We start from the raw sequence: 20,194 nt of genomic DNA, 5'->3' as shown, positions 1-20,194 counted from the left end.
GATATCTTGGTAAATTAGGCATTTATATAAATTGTGTTCCTGTATTTGAATGAAGTTATAGCTTCACAATGTCTCCATTGGAATACAAGTTTACCTATATTAATCCTAATCAGCTTAACAACCTCAGAATAGTTTCAAGACATCTATTTTAAGAGCAAGTATGGAGAAGCAATGTCGATCTTTCTAAATACCCAATAATATCTATCTTCCGGATGCATATAGATAAATATAAGAGACTTCTTCAGGTCGTTTCATGGCAATCTTTCTCCCGTTACAGATCATAAGTAGACGAAGGCTTGTTGCTCTGACATTGGACAATTGAAGCGGTCTTAAAATATATTCTTAAAATGCTATCCCATCATTGATATACTCTAGCTAAGCAGTAGCTTCAACTCTTGAAGAATAAAATGGAAAAAGCCGTAAGTATATTTTATTTTTTTTTTTTAATCCATGTTATATTAACTTTAAATCCTATTTCCTCACATCTAATACAGCGTCATTGTGGAAATGCGAAATATTATCATAGATAGAATGATTCAAACATATTCGTCTTTTATCTCTCCGTGTGATACTTGGAGAGATGTTTCTTGTTGTTTTGACACCTCGTTATTTTTTTCCGCCCGAAATACTAGAACTCATCAGCAGATTCTACTGATATAATAAGATATCTTCTCGTTTCCTAATGTGTTTTCCACTGACTTTCATTTATAACTCGGTTAGAAAAAGCTTCAGAATGTGCAACCTGTCATGATATTTATTTTATCTATCGGTACTTGTGGAATGTGAAACTATCGGATATAATTGACATCTATTGCCAATTTCACGCGGCATTCGATAAAGATGAACTAGAATTTTTCTAATAAATTCTATTGAGAGGATAAATGTTGGTAACTAGCTCGTATTCTCACACTGTAGCTTCAACTGTGTGGAAGAATAACCGATAATGATCACAATGATATTCAGAAAAATATCAATACAAAGAAAGTTTAAATTTTACTTTAAAATTTTTTGTGTTTTTATTTTAGTTTATAAAAAACTAACACATCTAAAAAATTCAAAAGAATTATTAGTAATGATTTAGTATGTCCAAATTTTAAATAATGTATTAAATATAATCTTACCACACCTTTTATTTATTTCAATGATAAAATAATATTAAAAAATCTAGAAATAACCAAGTTCACATTTTCGTTACTTTTTGTATATACGTATTGTATGCGTGTATGGTTAACCATTATTCTGTTGTTGAGCTTGCAGTGGTAAAAATTGCAGCGTAGGTCGCGGTATATCTGAGCATGCCCGTCTCGAGGCAGGGGAGAATGCCGCAGGCAGAAAAGTAAAAAGGCAGAAAACTTACCAAGAATTTATCTTACAATTATACTGGAGGTAGAAAAAAAATTTTAAATAATAATAATAATTAAATTAGATATGTCATATATTCCAAAAATGTTAAATTTATATATACATATTTATAAAGATAATTATATTTTATTCTAATTATATAAGCTCCAAATAATTATTTTTATTTTGATAATCCCTGGGACATTTAGATCCAATTTCATTGAGAAAATTTGATTCTCTTATAAATAGAATATTTTTATTTACGACACAAAATTAATCCGAAATTTTTATTGAGTAATTTAAAATTTTAATATAAAAATTTGATATATTCATAAATAATATAAACATGAAACCGAAGGGCAGGAAAAAAATCTTGCACACACTCGAAAATTTGCTCGGGCCGACGCTGTACCTGAGAGATACATTCATTACTAGTATGTGCTAAAATGCAATAAAACATAAATAAAAAACACTGCAAATGCAAATATACATGATGGTACAAATTAAGTGGAATCCAACATTATTTCACAGACGAATATAGAAACTACAAGAGTTTCGTGCCGAATACTATAAAAGTTTCGGCGGATGCAAGCATAAAACATTATGGACAACTCGTAGTAAAGGTGGAGTAAGCTCCAGATCATTTTCCTTAGTATTTTCCATAATGTAAAGCACATCTCCTAGAGAACATGTATGATAAATAAGCCTTTGACTCTCTATTTCAGTAATACACGATGGTTTATTTATTTTCAGTTACAATCTAGAAATTATTGAACAAAGAATAAAAAAACAACAACTAAACCATACTACACCGACATCGGAGCTCGCGGTATCTCTCAGATACAATTTACTGTGAAATATCACAAACCTTTACATAACATATGTTAAACCAAACTGACAGCAAAAAAAAAAAACAGCGCGAAATATCACTCTTCACATATGAATGTACAGCTGCTCATGACCTCCAAGCTGTACATTGAATTGTGTAAGAATATTTATATTAAACATTTTGCATGTATCTGTCAGATCATCTGCGAGTTCCCGAGGTTAAGATCAGTAGGTAATAATAATAGTCTAATGATATTCTTATTGTAATTAATTGAGACTAATATATTGTAATAACTGTTAAATATTCAACAAAAAATCTTATTTTTGAATATGGATATTTAAACCGAATTCACATTATGACAATTATAAAAAAAGGCTTTATTTTCCCTTTATAATGCTGATATCCTTAAGTTTATTATTATTATAATTTACATCAGACCTCCAAGGAGTCGAGACACATCGTGGGAAGTTGACACTATCACAGACAAAGCTCATCCAACTATGCCTTAAATTGATTCAATGTGTCCTCATTCGCCACATTTTCAAGCAATGCATTCCACTCACCAACCATTCTCCATGCAAAGAACTTACTCCACTGCTTACAGAATGACTTGCCCATTCATACAATCTACTCAAGTCTTCCTGTAAGGCCACCACAACATCTGCTTGACATCCCTCGCTGTGTAAACCTGCAAACAGTTGCGCTTTTCCAGTTAGACTAGTCGCAATACCATTTTGACAAATGAACTTAATTAAAATCGTTATATAAATATCGTATGTAAAGACTGATCTCAGTACTGTATACGGAAATATACTGTTTGAAATTGGACTCTATATAACAGTTTGTTATTCATTATTGCAATTAAATTCAATATTTATTCCTCTAAGATTTCTTTTGTAAATTGGAGTTAATTTTGCTATTAATTACTGGTAAAGTTTTAATTTTACCAACAAGATGTTATCTTGCCTAGAGATTTGGCTGTTGTCAAAGTTAAGGCTGGGATTATCCAAGCCCCATCGAAGAATGATTTGGTGATTACAATTTAGGCTTGCAGAGGGTGTTGCTCTGTGAGTTGTGATTGTTTGGTTCAAAATTTGTCACCTGAGGAGGAGTAATGTAGCGAAATGTCGTCGGCAAAACTATGCATTGAAGGTCATTAGTCGCATATTTAGAAGATAGGGAACTGTCTATTATCACGTGCAATGTGCATCCAGTGAGAAAGCCGGCAACCCAGTTGTAGAATTCAGTAGACAAACCGAATGATGGAAGTTTACATAATAAGTCCACGTACCTGACCTCGTAGAAAGCTTTCCAGATATGTGCATCTACTTGGGATTTGCCAAACTCTTCCATGATGTTTATCTAGGGGTAGGAGACATATGAAAACAGATCCCCTGAACTGAAACATTGCCTATAGATATTTTCACTAGCCATCCTGCTTTGCAGATGAAATAACGGATATAAAGGTAAGAAATATTGAAGAAAAAAGGAATAAGAAAAATTTTTACTTAGGGTATGAAACTTCGCGTGAAGTTCCCACGGATTTATGACTTCTCCTCACTCAAGTTTCCAGTTTATGAACTACGACACTTTTCGGAATTTGTCTTTATCACTCCGTAGCATCCCACTGATTCAAAAATATGTCTTCTTTCTCTCCGATTCCCACTCGGATAGCAGCAAGCTATTTACGGCATGAGCGCGCGTGTGGCCGATGGAATGACAATAGCATTATCAAGGTGTCGATAACAGATTCTCTGACTTCGCGTCCATACAACGCTGTCACCTACGTACATGCGTTGTTTGTTTCTTTGAAAATAATTTAAGCTTAGCAAAGTATTCGCTATGGATGGCTCTCAACGTGTCAGTTCCAATTGCAAAGTTATGCTTTTGTGTCCCTCACAAACTTAAATAAATCCTTTACACACTTTCGTTGTACCCTTGGATTCCTGTGTGACGTATCGAAGTCATCTGTCTAGTTATACTTTCAAATTTATGGATTAAAAAAAAAAAAAAAAAAAAAAAAAGCTAAGATTCATTCGTCTATGTAAACTTTCCAGTAAGCAAAATGACTTTATGAATTTTTATGTATTTGTTAGGTATCGCACAACATTGTTTTAGATGAGTATTATGTCATATCCGAATGAATCTGATATTAACCAAATTGAGTTATTTAAGATGTCCTTAACTGTTAATAAATCTTGATTCTAACAATCTGTTCGTAAAGGTTATTTCGACATCTTCGAGAGAAATAAAAATCATTTTCCCAGAAGGAAAAGTTTACTAATAGGATAATCAATCCAAACTCATGTAGTTTGACTTGGATATACCACACGACGGTATTCTTTTTTTTCTTTATAAAGTGAGATCTTTTTTAAATCGAAATATAGACGAAGTTCACAAAAATCAGTGTATGAATTTGCCTGTGTAACAATTTAACGAAATAATGGCAAAATAATAATAATAATTTTCCAACAAGTCCGGAGAATCCAAACTACAACTGGAAAGTAAAAATAAATAAAATAAAATAAATATATAGTCAGTCACAAAAGTCAACATACAACCTTCGAAATGTGACACTTTAAAAAGTATGACCTTAGGATTACAACAATATTGTGAAATAATAAATGATTGAAAACAAAATAACTGCAAGAATATTATTATTATTATTATTATTATTGTTATTATTATTATTATTATATAACACCTCCAGGGATTCCAAAGACTCATCGAGGGAGGGCACCTACTCTACAACTCTCTGTCTCCACCAATCCACCGCGCACACTTACCTTCATTATTTACATCAACGCCATCTACCGCCGACCACCACCACTAATATTTTCACAGACAATCACAAATATCCATGCGCACAGAGGGATTCGAACCCGCAGCCTTTTGGCGGATGCGCTAACCACTCGGCCAACCAGGCCGGCAAATATGCAAATAACTTCGAAAATCACTTCACAAAAATCTGCATACAGCATGTAATTCTGTTTCGTCATACGAACTCCTTATTTGAGCAATCAGGAAACAACAGAGCCTCCGTAGCTCCAGGAATACTTTACGAGTAAATTTATCTGGACATGAGAAATGTGATACTACATTTGCGAAAGGAAAAAAAAAAAGTGATCCTTTCTCCTTTTCTTAGACAAACACACGTGTATGTACTTAATCTTTTACTGTAACCAATGTACCATTTCTCAAATGTTTATAGTTTTTCTAATAATGCTGTTTTTAAGGTTGTATGGTGACTTTTTGTAACTGACTGTATATATTCACATGCGTTGACACTGGAAAAGTCTTCGGAAAGGTCACAGTCTTACGTAATGAGCAGGTAAATTCAAAAGCGGGGGCATCCTACCGTGCAAGTATACCCGCATTTCACCGTCTTTGAAATTGATGGGAGTTGTTCTGACTTTGCAAAATTCTTCGCTACAAGTTGGAATGTATTTGACCACGCAGTGTTTAGAAACATATCTACAGAAAGGCAAGTCAATTTTTTCACAAAATATCTGAACAAAAATAAGTTGTGTAAAAATTGATGCATTTAAACGATGTCTAACTTGTTTTTTCTCGAATATCCAAATAAAAGTTGTGTAAAACTGATAATAGTAAACAATAACTGAGCAAAGTACGTGATTTTATTTATCATTGTTACGTAGTTAATTTACAATGTGTTAAGATTACATCATTACGTGCTTGTAGTATTAAATTTTATCCTCACGTGTTTTATTGCTTTGATAGCATTTAGGGTTTAGCGTACGACATACAAGAAAGATCTTTACAGTGTTTCTTTTGTATGCCTAGAAACACATCGTCAACTGATAAGCTGGCGATTTAAGTTCTTTATAAAGAAGCTTTCTATTCATGGCTAAGTTCAAAATATGGAATTTATTTCTCTACTTTTAAATGGGGGATATTGAAGGTAATTTGTATAAATATTATATATTCCGTTTAGGAGGTTATACGAGTACTTTATGTTGCCCTAATCAGCTTAATATCCCAGGAAATACGCTCAAAGACTTTAAGAACATGTATGGCAAAACGCTATGGATCTTTCGGAAACTAAAATCCAATATCCATCTTCTGAATGCATTTAAATAAATATAAGAGACGTTTTCAGTTGAATTTATTGCCATCTTTCTTTCGTTACAGATCATAACCAGACGAAGACCTGTCTCTGGCATTGGAATATTGAGGAGGTATTGAAATATATTCCTAAAATGCCATTCCTTCCTTAATATATTCGAGTTAAACAATAGTTTCAACCTTTGAAGAATAAAATGGAAAAAACAGTAAGTGTATTTCATCCTAGTTTTTTATATATTCGAGCTATTTTGCAAAATTCCTATTTTTTATGATTCCTTTTTTGCGCATGTGCTACTGCCTCATTGTCGAAATATTGTTGAGCCTTTTTAATTCACATAAATACGCCCATAATAACGTGCTGAAAAAGAGCAGTTGCACTTTTATATTTTCGTCTGTTTTTCTTTTGATTGTTGCTTTCCACAAACAAATAATTACTTGTCCTAATAACTTTAGGCAGTTATTAGGACTGACTTATAGTTCGTACTAGATTTCTGGACGTATTTCTATTTCCAGAGAATATTTAATAGTTGATGTATATGTCTGCCATCTTGTAATGATGGAAATTTAAATATTGCAGTTGACAGCAAGTCCGTAAACTCGAAGATTACTGAGCTTCAGTGAACATCACTCGTAAATTTTAATATCACCAGTGCAGCAATATTTAAATACCCGGATTTAATATTTAGTGTTTTAGCTAGTGGCGCTATAGACAGAAATACAAAACAAGCATAAATTTTACGCTGGTCACTTTTTATTTAAGAAGTATATATCTTTCCTATCCAAAACTAATCTATCTAAAACATATATTAACTATTAATTTCATTTTAATTTTCTTGAAGTTTAAATGATTAATTGATATATAATCTTTCCACACCGTTTATTTACTTTAATAAGAAACAACAGCATTTATATATATCTAATTTCTAGAAATAGCTTAATTTGTGTTGTTTGGAATTCTATCTAGGTGTGAAAACAATAAAAAAGCATTTATATCTTCACTGTTTCTTTTGTAAATAGAATGAATAATTTTATTTTTAATTACGGATAATTTAAATTGATTGACTTTTAGTTTTAGTATTCAAAATGAGCTTTATTTCCCGTATTCAATGTGATATGTATAATTTATTTAAATATTATTTGTTCAAGGAAATTGTCTAGAATATATTTAGTTCAATATACTTAGAAATAAAATATAGAAGTGAACATTAAATAACTGTATGAGAATAAATATATCATTAGAAATTATTAATTCTAATAATACTAGTAGTATTAATAAATTAGGTTAGAAATAATATATTTTTATAAGTACTTCTCTTATAGTAATTGTATATTCTGTAACATTATTCAGAACGTAATTTTCTTTTTCAATATCAAACTTTAAGTAACATACTTAAAAAAAAAAAAAAAAAAAAAAAAAAAAAAAAATGCCCATGCGGCTTCGTTTCAGCGATGTGAGATAAATAGAGGATATTAGAGATTTGAAATAAGGTTGGATCTTTAACTTCCTCCATTTCTATTTAAAAATTCCTGATCATTCTACAAATGAACTCTAAAAAAACTCGAAATGTTACTAGTCTAATACAGGTAACCCTCGTATAACGCGGATGTTAGGTTCCACAGAAATGCCGCGTTATATAAATCGCGTTATGCGAGTCTTCAGATCGCATAGAAAAAGTAGGGTAAGGTTTCCGAAATCGTTTTTTTTTTTAATTATATAAGCAATGACATATTCTAAAACGAATAATATTTATTTCTGAATATTTTGAAACAAAATATATTAGATATACTATGAAAAAAAAATGGTATAAACTTATAAAAATACAAATTGTACGCAGCAAACTTCATTGCACATAATGCATAAATGTTTTAGGCAAAATAAAATAAAGCGCATATTTTAATCGTCATCACTCTCTTCAAAACGAACATTTCGTAGATGTTCATTATTTACGAGTGGCCGGACGTCATCATCACTTGAAATCTCTTGGACATCATTTGTATAATTCTCATCATACTTCGGCTGGTTTGGTTATCAAGAAGTCAGTAATAAGACCTTGCTTACCACTATGCTGTAATTTTTTATTAAGTTCATGATATGGAGCTAAACAAATATGCAATTGTCTCGTGAATTTTCAGGAGCGCTCCATCGAGGGATCATTATCCGTAAAATAACTTCCTAACGTTCTTGCCAAGTCCAATCCTTCTGCTAAATTCTTAACTGAATTCTTTAACGAATATTCATCACAATCAGAATCTTCGGCAGAACTTTCCCAGCCATTTGGTTCGACGTTCCCCATCAATTAATTCACTAATTTAGTTTTCAACCATATCGCAAAAGCCCTCTAAGTGGCCATTACTATAAAAATAATTTTTTTACATAAAAAGCATTACACATTGTATGTAACTCACGAGAAAATTAAGTGCTCCCCTTGAGATTAATGCACTTATGATTTTTGATGCGCTTTCCTGGCAGAAAACGAAGACAATTTTCAACAATAAACACTTTATACGGTAAACAATTGACGTGCGTGCGTGTTAAAGGGTATTTCCCCTAATATAAATTCGCTACTTATAACTACATGAGCGATACGGGCTGACGCAAAATTAACGAAGATAAAATTTGATTTTTAAGTTGTTTGGTGAAAAAGAAAAATATATAAAACGATAAACGGTTACTACAATTTGTAGGCCGTGTTTTTATCGAAACCGCGTTGTATAAGTACCGTGTTGAACAAGGGTTGCGACAATTTGCAGACCGTGTTATATCGAAACCGCGTTGTATAAGTACCGCGTTATACGAGGGTTACCTGTACTCGCTTACTCCACCTTTGCTACGAGTTGCTTCTCGGTATTGCATTACTTCCAAGTGCATATATTTAAAACTAATGCTAAAACAAGCATATAAATATAAACATAAATATGATCGCCACGTTTAGTACTTCGAAAAAAACAAACTAATGAATAGACTTTTCGTCCAGCAAAATTTTAACGTCATTTTAAATTAATAACAAATATGAATAAAAAAAAATGGTGTTATTATCAGGTGCTATAATCTAGTTTTTTCCAATATAATGAATGTAGAATCATTTTATTTTTCATAAATAAAAATAACTTTCTTCACTATTAATAATTCTTCTCACTTTAATTCAGTCTTTCGCTCTCAGGAGACGTGAAAACTAATTTTGTTCTTATCTTCCAAATGATCTGAATTGATATCTTGAAATATAAGAATATAAATACCTACTTCTCGGTAAAAGTGAGCAGGAAATGACATTTGAAAACACGTTTTTTATCTTTCTTTAAAACAAAAAGTCTGCTTTTTGGGGGGATGTTTTATTTTCTTTCATTTAATGATACTGTTGGGGATAAAGCTTGCCGTTACTCGCCATCAGTCACTTTGTTCGCGAAGAACCAAAATAAACGTGTAATTCGATCTATTCAGCAAACAAAGGCTGATTGTTTTTTTGTTTTTTTTGCTTTATCGCATCTGACGTCTGTTGCGTTTGAGCAAGAAGACTCGATTGACAAGGTCAAACTATCATGCTGCAGGCAGACACATTTAGTACTTTATTATTTTTAAAAATAATCAACTGAAACACGAAGAGTGCATTTGATCTCTTGCGGCTACTTGCTTGTAAATTTATTTTCACCGAGTACATATTTCATTTTTTGAAACGATTACACGCAATGGCCCTAGAGGGCGCTAAACTGATCTGTGTATGTACCAGCGAGCTCTAATTAAAAGTAATAAATTTGATTTATTCTGCATGAAAATTAACAATATTTATGCAGTTGCCGTAGCAACTATCCTTTATAGACAGGATACTGGTGGCTTGCTAACCAATAGTAGCACTGGTCTGGATTCCTGTCTGGTCAATAGCAACTAAAATAAGTACACAGTTTAAGAAAAAAGAAAGGTCACTGAACATATTTGTTTAGAAAAACGTGATAATAACTTAAAGAATAGAAGAAGTGAAAGTAGAGATTAAACTACATGCGAGGTGAAGAATCTTCATGCAGTTTGATAAGAGTTCCAAACAGTTAAATTTAGTATTACGATTTTATTAAAATTAGCTGTATAAAAATCAAGAAACATGTTTTTTATCAGAAATACAGGACATTATCGAAAGATAGAATTGACAAAAATCCTCAAAACAGCTTTTATTCAATTAAACAAAGTGTAGAAAATGAGAAATGTAGGTTGTAGCGGCTAATCACAATTGACATATGCACTTCCATATCTACATCTACAAATTTCGAGTTGGGGCTTATTGATTGGCTTTTTATTCTCATGTTTTGTACAAAGAGCAGGCACATACAATTTTGACTTCAATAGAATATTTGTTTCAGTTCAGAGGTATGGCTCCATGCTGGGGAAACGTAGGTAATAATCGGACCAATTACTTACCCTCTTAGAAATGAACAACTTAGTTTGTACATGCTAGACTTCAGTCCTTATAAGGACTGGCTTAAAGGGGCGAAGCAAGAATGCTTTTCATCTTCCCAGTTATCTGTAGAGGACAGTGTATGGATAAGGTGTTATTGAGCAATTAAAGCTCTGATCATGGCAGGAGGGTAACAACAATAGCTGAGCCTCAGTTAGAACTTCATTGGCTACAGAATTGCCATCCATTACCCTCCAAGGATTATTGGATTGAATGAATCGACTATGTAAGTAAAGGTTCAATCTCAAAAATACGGACGATCTCTAGGCCACTCCATAGTGGGCGAAAGACCGTCCTAATCTCAGCGTTGGTTCCACTCAGTGACGGGCTCCCCGACCACTGAGCAGAACCGCTCAAATTCCGAGGAAAATAATTCACCGACAAAGCCCCTCAGCGGGCCGTGCAGGAGAACACTTTCCCCGGAGACTCAAAGTGCTCCCTTAGGGCAAAACCTAAGAGAGCGAACTCATTAACCCAGGATAACATAACAGCAACAGCCGAACCTCAGTTAAACTTCATTGGTTCGCCATCCGTTACCCTATATATATATATATATATATATATATATATATATATATATATATATGTATATATATATATATATATATATATATATGTATGTATATATATATATATATATATATATATATATATATATATATATATATATATATATGTATGTATATATATATATATATATATATATTATATATATATTATATATATATATATATATATATGTATATATATGTATATATATGTATGTATATATATATATGTATGTATATATATATATGTATGTATATATATGTATGTATATATGGGCATCTCATCTAAAATCAATCACCGCGTCTCACGGTCGATTGATTCCATGCTAGACTTCCTTATCCTTATAAGGACTGGCTTAAAGGGGCGAAGCAAGAATGCTTTTCATATTCCCCGTTATCTGTATCTGTAGAGGACAGTGTAGGGATAAGGTGTTATTGAGCTATTAAATTAAATTATTAAAGCTCGGATCATGGCAGGAGGGTATCAGCAATATCAGCAATAGCCGAGCCTCAGTTAGAACTTCATTGGCTACAGCATTGCCATCCATCATCCTCCAAGGGTATTGGATTGAATGAATCAATCACCGCATCTCACGGTCGATTTTTCCTTCTGCTAGACTTCAAAATCATGAGCGAAATTATAATATAAGGGATATTCATGATAGAAAAGAGTGTACTTCTAAAACATTCCATATTAATCAAAAATTCCATTTAATTTTAATTACTTATTAAAAATATTTAATATTATAATTTATTTTTAAGTTTTTTATAAAACATTTTAGTTTATGAAATAAAAACAAATGAAAAGAACCTTACTTTAACTTTGGCCATTTTTCCCTTTTGTGTTTGATTCAGTATCCTGTCTCGGCCAAGAAAACTTTTTGAAACTAACTTAATTTTAATCATAATATCCGATCAGTTTTTCGAAGCATTCAAATTCTGTATTTTTTTTAGGATATGAAACAAAGGCTGATCTTTAATATCACCTATATCTATTCATTTTAATTCATTTTATTTTGCAATTATGTATAAAGCCGAGTGCGGCGCTGCAATCGATTTCATATATGAGCAACCTACATAGAATATCTGAACTTGGATTGGTGGTTCAGAAAGGGCGGAAAAAGTTAACTTTAAAACCAGAAGTATTGTTTTTACTATTTTTGCGTCTAATAATTCTTCTCTCATTACATTCCTTCGTGATTTATAACGAGTATTCTTCATCAAATAAAATTTATGCTTTTGAAAAGCGATTATCAAATCTAAACCAAACTAAACACAAGTATATATATATAATATTAATATTAAGATTTGTTATAGGATTTGACCGTCACTTCAGTAGCTGAATGGCTATGCACCCAATATGCACGCACTTTATACATAATAAATCTACATATTTATTGGTATTATTAGGCGCAAATAGGAGTCACGCGAGGTGCTTAACCATCTACATTACCATCATATTCGGAGAAGATGGATGCTGTATTGGGAAAGGTTGTGTTGTAGGCTGTTCACAGCAGGCTCGGAGCGAATAATAAATTGATCGAAATGTCGATATCTCTTGCGTGACCAGATTAACGTGTTGTTCGCCGAGCCAGAAGTTCATGGCAGCGATACGATTTGGAAACCGTCCAACAATCATAACACGAATACTCCTGAGAAGTTTTTCATGCTTTGAGATTGTCTCGCATCTATTTTCACTTATCACCAGTAGACGGATCAAAAAATAATTCAACATTGAGATGATGACTTAGTTCATTCTATTAAATCGAATTATGTGCGGTTTTTTTTTTTTTAATTAATAAGAAGTCTTAAATTGGTAGCCACGTAAGCTACTAAAATAGCTATTTATTATCTAAGTTCCTTAACAAAGAGTATTGCTGCTGGTAGCAAGGACACCTAGCGGAGAAAACAAAAACTTAATGTACTTTCCAATATTCACCGGATTTTTGATGAACGTCATAAAGCTTGTTACTTGTCTTTAGTTGCTTTTCATTTTTAAGACCATGTAATGAACTGTTAAGAATAAATTAAATGTCAAGTATATTATGAAACGAGAGATTAATTGATGTTTGGAACAAAACAGAAAATTAAATGTACCACTAGTATAAACCAAAATATTTTTTACACCTAATAGTTTTATAAATATGAACTCTATTTCTAGATATCTGATGGTTATGGGGATCGGAGATGAAAGTCCTTTTTAGGACTTCCAGGGTAACAAATGGCAATGCTGTAGCCAATGAAGTTTTAACTGAGGTTCGGCTATTGCCGTTACCCAGCGATGACTACAACTATTAGCTCAACAACACCCCATCCACACAGATTTTCTTCATTCAGATGACGGGATAAAGAGTCAAGGACTCGGTCCATTGCCCAGTTCTTATAAGAACTATAAGGGATCGGAGATGCTGTGATTTATATCCTTGGAGGGTAATGGATGCAATGCTGTAGCCAATGAAGTTCTAACTGAGGCTCGGCGATTGCTGTTACTCTCTTGCCATGATCAGAGCTTTAATAGCTCAATAACACCTTATCCCTACACTGTCCTCTACAGATAACGGGGAAGATGAAAAGCATTCTTGCTTCGCCTCTTTAAGCCTTATAAGGATAAGATGTATTATATTATAATAGTACCATATAGAAAGTAATCTATAGCCAGAACACTTCAACATTTTCAACAGTGAAAGTTAATTCTGACAATTAATTCTAAAAGAATGTTAACATTTTTTAGTGTATGCTGACGTAGTTGTTAAAACATTCTCCGCTAGAGGTCAGGACTGCGTGGATTAAAAATAGGAGAACCTTTCTCTGTATTTGATAACACTCCTCTCTCCACCCGCCTTCCGGATTGAAAAGGCATGAGTTCGAATTTCTAGGATGCGTGGACTCTTCAACTGGAATAGCTAATCTTGTATGCAGGACGTATCAATATCATAATTCCAACCCGTGAGTAAGAAAAAAAAACAAAAATACTAAGACTGTTAGGTAATTAATCTCAAAATTTAAAGGATCCGATTGTTAATTAAATTGCGTAGGTCAACTGTGCAATGCTTCTTTTACTGATTAAAGAAGCAGAATAGAAATCGGGTAATAAAGTTCACCTGAAACTTCATTCACAAGTATTTGTCGTGTATAATAAATATTTCAGTTGACAAATAACGATATTTATTTAAAATTTATATTTAAAATTTATTTAAAATGTTTAATATGACTTGCCACATGATATGAATCGGCGATAACTTGATAACATTTCAGATCAAAAATCCCGGGCACCACATGGTCAAAATTCGACGTTTCAGATCTGACAATTGACATTTATGTCTTTAGGGGTGAAGCAAGATGCTTTTCATATTCCCCGCTATCTGTTGCGGTTACAGTGAGGGTAAAATTTATGAACAATTTGCTCGCCCTGATTGGGCATGGAGATTATGCATCGCTATAGGAGGCTAATATAGCTTTTGGTCTTCTTATTTGAATATGTCCGTTGCCTCGTATGCTGCAGCTTGTTGAACCAAATCGTTGGGATGTATGGACGTCTTTAGGAAGAACTTAGATGCTAAGGATTCTAGGAAAGAGAAAATATAGGGAATATTTGTATTTCTATGAAGTCGATTGTTTCTAACATACCATGGGGCGTTCAGAATCATTCTCAAGCACTTGTTCTGCACTCGCTGTATTTTGATAATGTTAGCATTATAGGTGTGACTCCAGTCCGGAGAGGCATAAGTGATTATAAGACGAATCGTCATCTGCCATAGTTGCACTTTGATTCTGTTGCTGAGCTTGCTATTTCTATTAATTAGCGGATAGATCTGAGCGATTGCTTTAGATGCCTTTGTGCACGCAGATTTGATGTGTTGGTTGAAAGATAGCTTTTTGTCGAGAATTATACCCAGCTATTTTGTTTCTGTCTGCCAGGGAATTTTAGAATTGAATAGTAACACCTCCTGCAGGAGACATTGGCCTTTTCGAGAAAAGAATGGCTGAGCTTTTTTGGGGGTTGACTTCCAATCTCCATTTGGAGAACCAACCCTCCAGCTTTAGAAGGGTTTCTTGAAGCTTTCTGGTAACGAAGTGGGGTTGGAGAGATCTGGTTAGTATTGTTGTGTCGTCCGCATACAGGGCCAAGATGGAAGACATCGGATTGTGTGGGATGTCCGACATGTATATAGAAAACAGCAATGGAGCTAGTAGGGTTCTTTGCGGCTCTCCAGCAAAGATATGGCGCTGGGACGAGGTAGAACCGTTGATTTTGACTTGCATTGATCTGTTCTGAAGATCCGAAATGCCAGATTTTGTCAAATGCTTTGGATAGGTCTAGGAAAACAGCTCCTGTGCACTGGCGCTAGTTATAGCTGGTGGTGATGTATTCCACAATTCTGTGGATTTGCTGGGTAGTACTATGGTGTTGCCGAAAACCAAACTGTTCTTTAGGGAGGATGTTTAGGTCATTTACTGAGGTTTGGAGTCGTGAGAGGATGACCTTCTCTGCAACCTTACCCAGGTTGGAGATAAGACTGACTGGACGATAATTTTGAGGTAGGTGTGGGTCCTTGCCTGGCTTGTGTATAGGGAGTACATCAGCCAGTTTCCAGGTGGAAGGAATATAGTGAAATCTTAAGATTGCATTTATTATAATGGTCAGGTGCACTACAGCTTTTCGAGGCAACAGCTTGATCACCCTGTTTGAGATGCCGTCTGGTCCAGGAACTTTCTTGTTCTTTAGTTTTTTAATAATATCATATAATTCAACAGGTGATCTCTCTAATCAAGAAATCAAATTGAGAATGTTTATAAATTAATTTTTATGGTGTTTTCTATCAATGATAAAATATACATTTTAAGTTCATCTAAAAGCTATTTTTTCTTATTAGAAATCTGTCTTATATATATTATTTTATTTTTATTAAAGTTCATTTAAGAAATTTCTAATTCAACTTCAAAACTCGAGTATAATTTTTGGAATAGTTTTCCCCCTTCATAATTATATGATTACTTTGCATTATTGAGGTAGTTAAGTGCAGAGCGGAAATATACAAAACTAAATAAATAGTAAATAAATAAAAATAAAAAATAAATACAATTAAATCGATAAGTTGATCATTTAATATTTTTTTCATTTATTTTTTTAAACATCTTTTTAAGAAGTATTCATGACTTTGTTACGTCGAAGGTTAAGTTTATTTTAAGCCTATCAATGACGTAATGTTATAACTACTCGCTTAAAAATAGTTCCTATTTTTATTGCTTGTTCTATCGCTCATTTTTTCTTTATTTTTTTTCACAATTTTAAAGACCTTCATCGCATAGCTTTCCTGTCTGACCTGGTTAAATCAATAGTATTATTTCATTTCTAGATGTCGTCTAATCTTCTTCCAATCATAAACTCGTAATGACGTTTGTCATCCGAGCATTTCCCCCCCCTCGAACATAATACTCCGTACATCATCTTTACTGTTTACTTTCACCAGTTCATCGTCGATGGCAGTAACTATTTGTCAGATGCTGAGAGCAAAATTAAATGAAAAATCCGTCCAACGAGCAATGTAATTGGTGGAAAACACAGATACGGTTTCGGTGGTCGCCACGATGTTTGGTCGACTGTAGTCAGTGCGTCATTTGTGTGGCTGCACGTGCTTCGGAAACCGAGACGCAGCGTGTGTCTACAATCCTGCCTAAAACCTTAAGTGTACATTCAGGTGAGAGATTTCTACTAATTGATTCTAAGACATTTATTTGAACTCAAGCCATTAATACACTAAGAAGTGCTTTTAAGAAGGATGTTTACGCTCTTAAAACGCCGACCATTGGCAGCGAGCGGTTGGTGATTTTATTATAGACAAAGATAGCATACAGCATTACTTGTACTGGATTCTTTGGAGTTTAAGATTCAGTCATTAATAAAGTACGAAAATAGCATGGGAAAAATTAAATGATTGATTATAAGAATTATCTCAAAGACAGACGACAGTTTCGACTACAAAATCGCTGGGTAAGGCATCTATTTACGATAGATTTATTTGCATTCAGTAATTAGTCTTAAAAGTAAGTGATAAAAATTTCTATAAGGTCCTTAAGTTTGCATAGGATAATTATAGATCCTTTTAATCATGAAATGAAAAAAATATATTTCTTTATTTTGTCGCTAAGTTGTACTTCACTAGCTTTTAATAACAGCTGAAAAAAAATGAAAGACAAAGGATAAAAAGATTAATAAAACAGTTAACTTATATAAAAAGGAAGATAGTAAAAAAATGTAATGGATTTTAATAGTATTTTTAAATAAACTAATAAATAATGGCCAATAAAAATGAGTTAATATCCTACACTGGAAATAAAATTTAATCCTTTACTTTATGTAGAAGTTAAATTAGGCTAAAGGAGGAAAAAAGTCCTTTTTAGGACTTCCAGGGTAACAAATGGCAATGCTGTAGCCAATAAAGTTTTAACTGAGGCTCGGCTATTGACATTACCCAGCCATGACTAGAGCTTTTAGCTCAATAATACCCCATCCATACAGATTTTCTTCATTCAGATGACGGGATAAAGAGTCAAGGACTCAGTCCATCGCCCAGTTCTTATAAGAACTATTTGCATTTTGAAATTCGTGAATGAATGATTCATTCAATCCAATATCCTTGGAGGGTAATGGATGGCAATGCTGTAGCTAATGAAGTTCTAACTGAGGCTTGGCTATTGCTGTTACTCTCCTGCCATGATCAGAGCTTTAATTGCTTAATAACACCTTATCCATACACTGTCCTCTACAGATAACGGGGAAGATTAAAAGCATTCCTGCTTCGCCCCTTTAAGCCAGTCCTTATAAGGACTATTTGCATTTTAATCCTGAGATTGTTCATATTAATGTTAATATTAATTTATTAATTTAGCCAACTCTGTTGTGTTTAAAAGCAACATTTTTCATGTCTTATGTCCCTAGATTAAGCAGTAAATTAAAATGTGAAAGGTAGTTGGGTGTGTGTGTTTCAAATTAATGTTTAAAAGCAACGTTTTTCATGTCTTATGCCCCTAGATAAGCAGTAAATTAAAATAAGAAAGGTAGTTGGGTGTGTGCTTCAAATTAATATTTTCAAAGCGGATACATACTTTCAAACTTCAGATGTAAATGTGTTCATAATGATACAACTGCTTTGCTGTTTATTAAGGTAGTGTTGCCTGTTAGATTTTAATAGTCTAAAAGCTTTAATAATCTTGCCCTTTTTTTTTATTTTCCTTAAATTTAGAGAGAGAAATGAGGGTAATAACATTTGAGTTTACAGATAATTGGAATGCACAAGTAGTTTGCAAATTGTATTAGCATGGCTTGTCTTAAGACTAACAAACGAGACATACTCCAGTCTATACATATATATAACTTCAGTATGTTTACTTGGAGACCTTTTATAATTAGAGTACATTTAGATGACACAAGTGATGGCTTGTAGAACTCGGCGCCGTTATGTTGATGTGGTTATATAGTGTTATAGGACAGTTAAAGCAGAGAGAACCTCGATCATATTGTGGCTATTCGAATGCTAGCAAAAAAAAAGCTTATTTCCGAACCCTCTTGGTCCTAAGATGAGAATTTTAAAATTATATATTTCGTTGCTTTTCTTATAATATACTTGTTTATAGTTCTTCAATACATGCGTAACAAGAACGTTAAATTTTAAAAGAAATTTTGTGCAACCATTTTCATTGTAAATGAAATTGAGTTTTGAAGATTAATATCAGGAAGTTCACCTGTCATACCTTTAACTAAAATTTTCTGAAAAATATCTGATAAAATGAATTGCATTCAATTCATTATAGAATTGCACTCAATGTTTATGGAACATTGAGTGAGAGAGAAAGTTCTGGATTCTTAGGGGAGGAAGCAGGAAACGATATTTGAACACTGTATTCTAACTACAAAAGATATCATTATGTAATTTTTTTCTGAAAATCCGCTATTCTTCATGTAATCATTGTTTAATATTAGTTATCTTCAACAATAGTTAATTTTGGTTGTTCAAATGAATGACCAACCAAAAGTAACACTTTAAAAAAATGCAAATACATGTCTGTTGTTACGTGAATATGAGTATTTTAAAATGGATAAGGCTAACCCTAATTCCGTGGGAGGTCTTGCGTACCTCAGGTTTTCCCATGACTTCGAAAGAATTTCATCAAATGTCTTATAAATGTTTCTATCAAGTTTGTGCCCTGAATTGTTTACAGCGATGAAAGAAAAAAAAATGCTCACATTATTCTAGCAAAATAAATTATGTTATCATATTTTCTTATTTTCCTTTATGTTATTATTAAAATGGTGTATAGTGTATAATACAAAAAACTTTATTATTAATTAAATATTAGATAAATTGTTTACATTACCATAAAATATATTAACACGTTAAATGTATAAGCTTAAATTATGCTAAACATCTATATACAGAGACAGAATAATACATAATTTAGTGTTGGCTTGGAATAATCATGTGATGTCTTTACAAGTATGCTTTTTTTTGTGTGAATACTACAGTAAATAATTCCTCGTAAAATATGAATGCTTTCTTGCCATGCGATGTTAAGTTTGCTCGTAAAAAGAATTAGCATTCATATCTTTTTAGAAGTGTAAAATTAAATATTCTGATGATGACAGCTTTGCCAGGAAAAAAAAAAAACTTTATTTTTCTTGAAATAATCCCAAATCGAACGCGGGAATGCATTGTGACATCATGTGTGAAGTGTAAATGAGTTGTATCGTTTATTTTGCCTCACTGACAGTTGTTTGCAACGTTTTCTTTCATAAACTCCCATGTGTTTACTCCTGGTTTATTTCTTCACTTATTTCGGCTTTTTCTTCTTCTTCTTTTTTTTTTTAACAAAACACTTTTCTAAGGTTTCGCCTGAAGTTTTTTTTTATTAACCACAATTCTTTATTTTTAGCATTTGTTTGGTCTCTA

The 20,194-nt window shown here is 32.8% G+C and overlaps 1 protein-coding gene across 2 annotated transcripts in view; it reads left to right on the top strand.

The window, feature by feature from the left end:
- Nucleotides 1-321: 321 nt before the first annotated feature.
- The window catches only part of LOC150100411 (secretin receptor-like), an 85,250-nt gene continuing 65,377 nt past the window's right edge, over nt 322-20,194 (top strand). Inside the window, exons 1-2 of one of the 2 annotated variants that reach the window (XM_090402795.1) lie at nt 322-419; nt 6,323-6,462. In XM_090402795.1, coding sequence (XP_090258921.1) covers nt 6,451-6,462 — 12 coding nt within the window. In that variant the 5' untranslated portion in view covers nt 322-419; nt 6,323-6,450. Of the gene's footprint in view, nt 420-6,322; nt 6,463-16,892; nt 16,946-20,194 lie in introns of those variants that run through there. The other variant, XM_090402796.1, reaches the window with a different exon arrangement.

This window comes from Typopeltis vanoorti, chromosome 13 (genome assembly GCF_054136105.1).
Source record: "Typopeltis vanoorti isolate ZY-2024b chromosome 13, IOZ_Tvanoo_1.0, whole genome shotgun sequence".
NCBI classification, from domain to species: domain Eukaryota; kingdom Metazoa; phylum Arthropoda; class Arachnida; order Uropygi; family Thelyphonidae; genus Typopeltis; species Typopeltis vanoorti.
The sequence above is the reverse complement of the archived record's forward strand: the minus strand, read 5'-3'. Positions and strand labels throughout refer to the sequence as shown.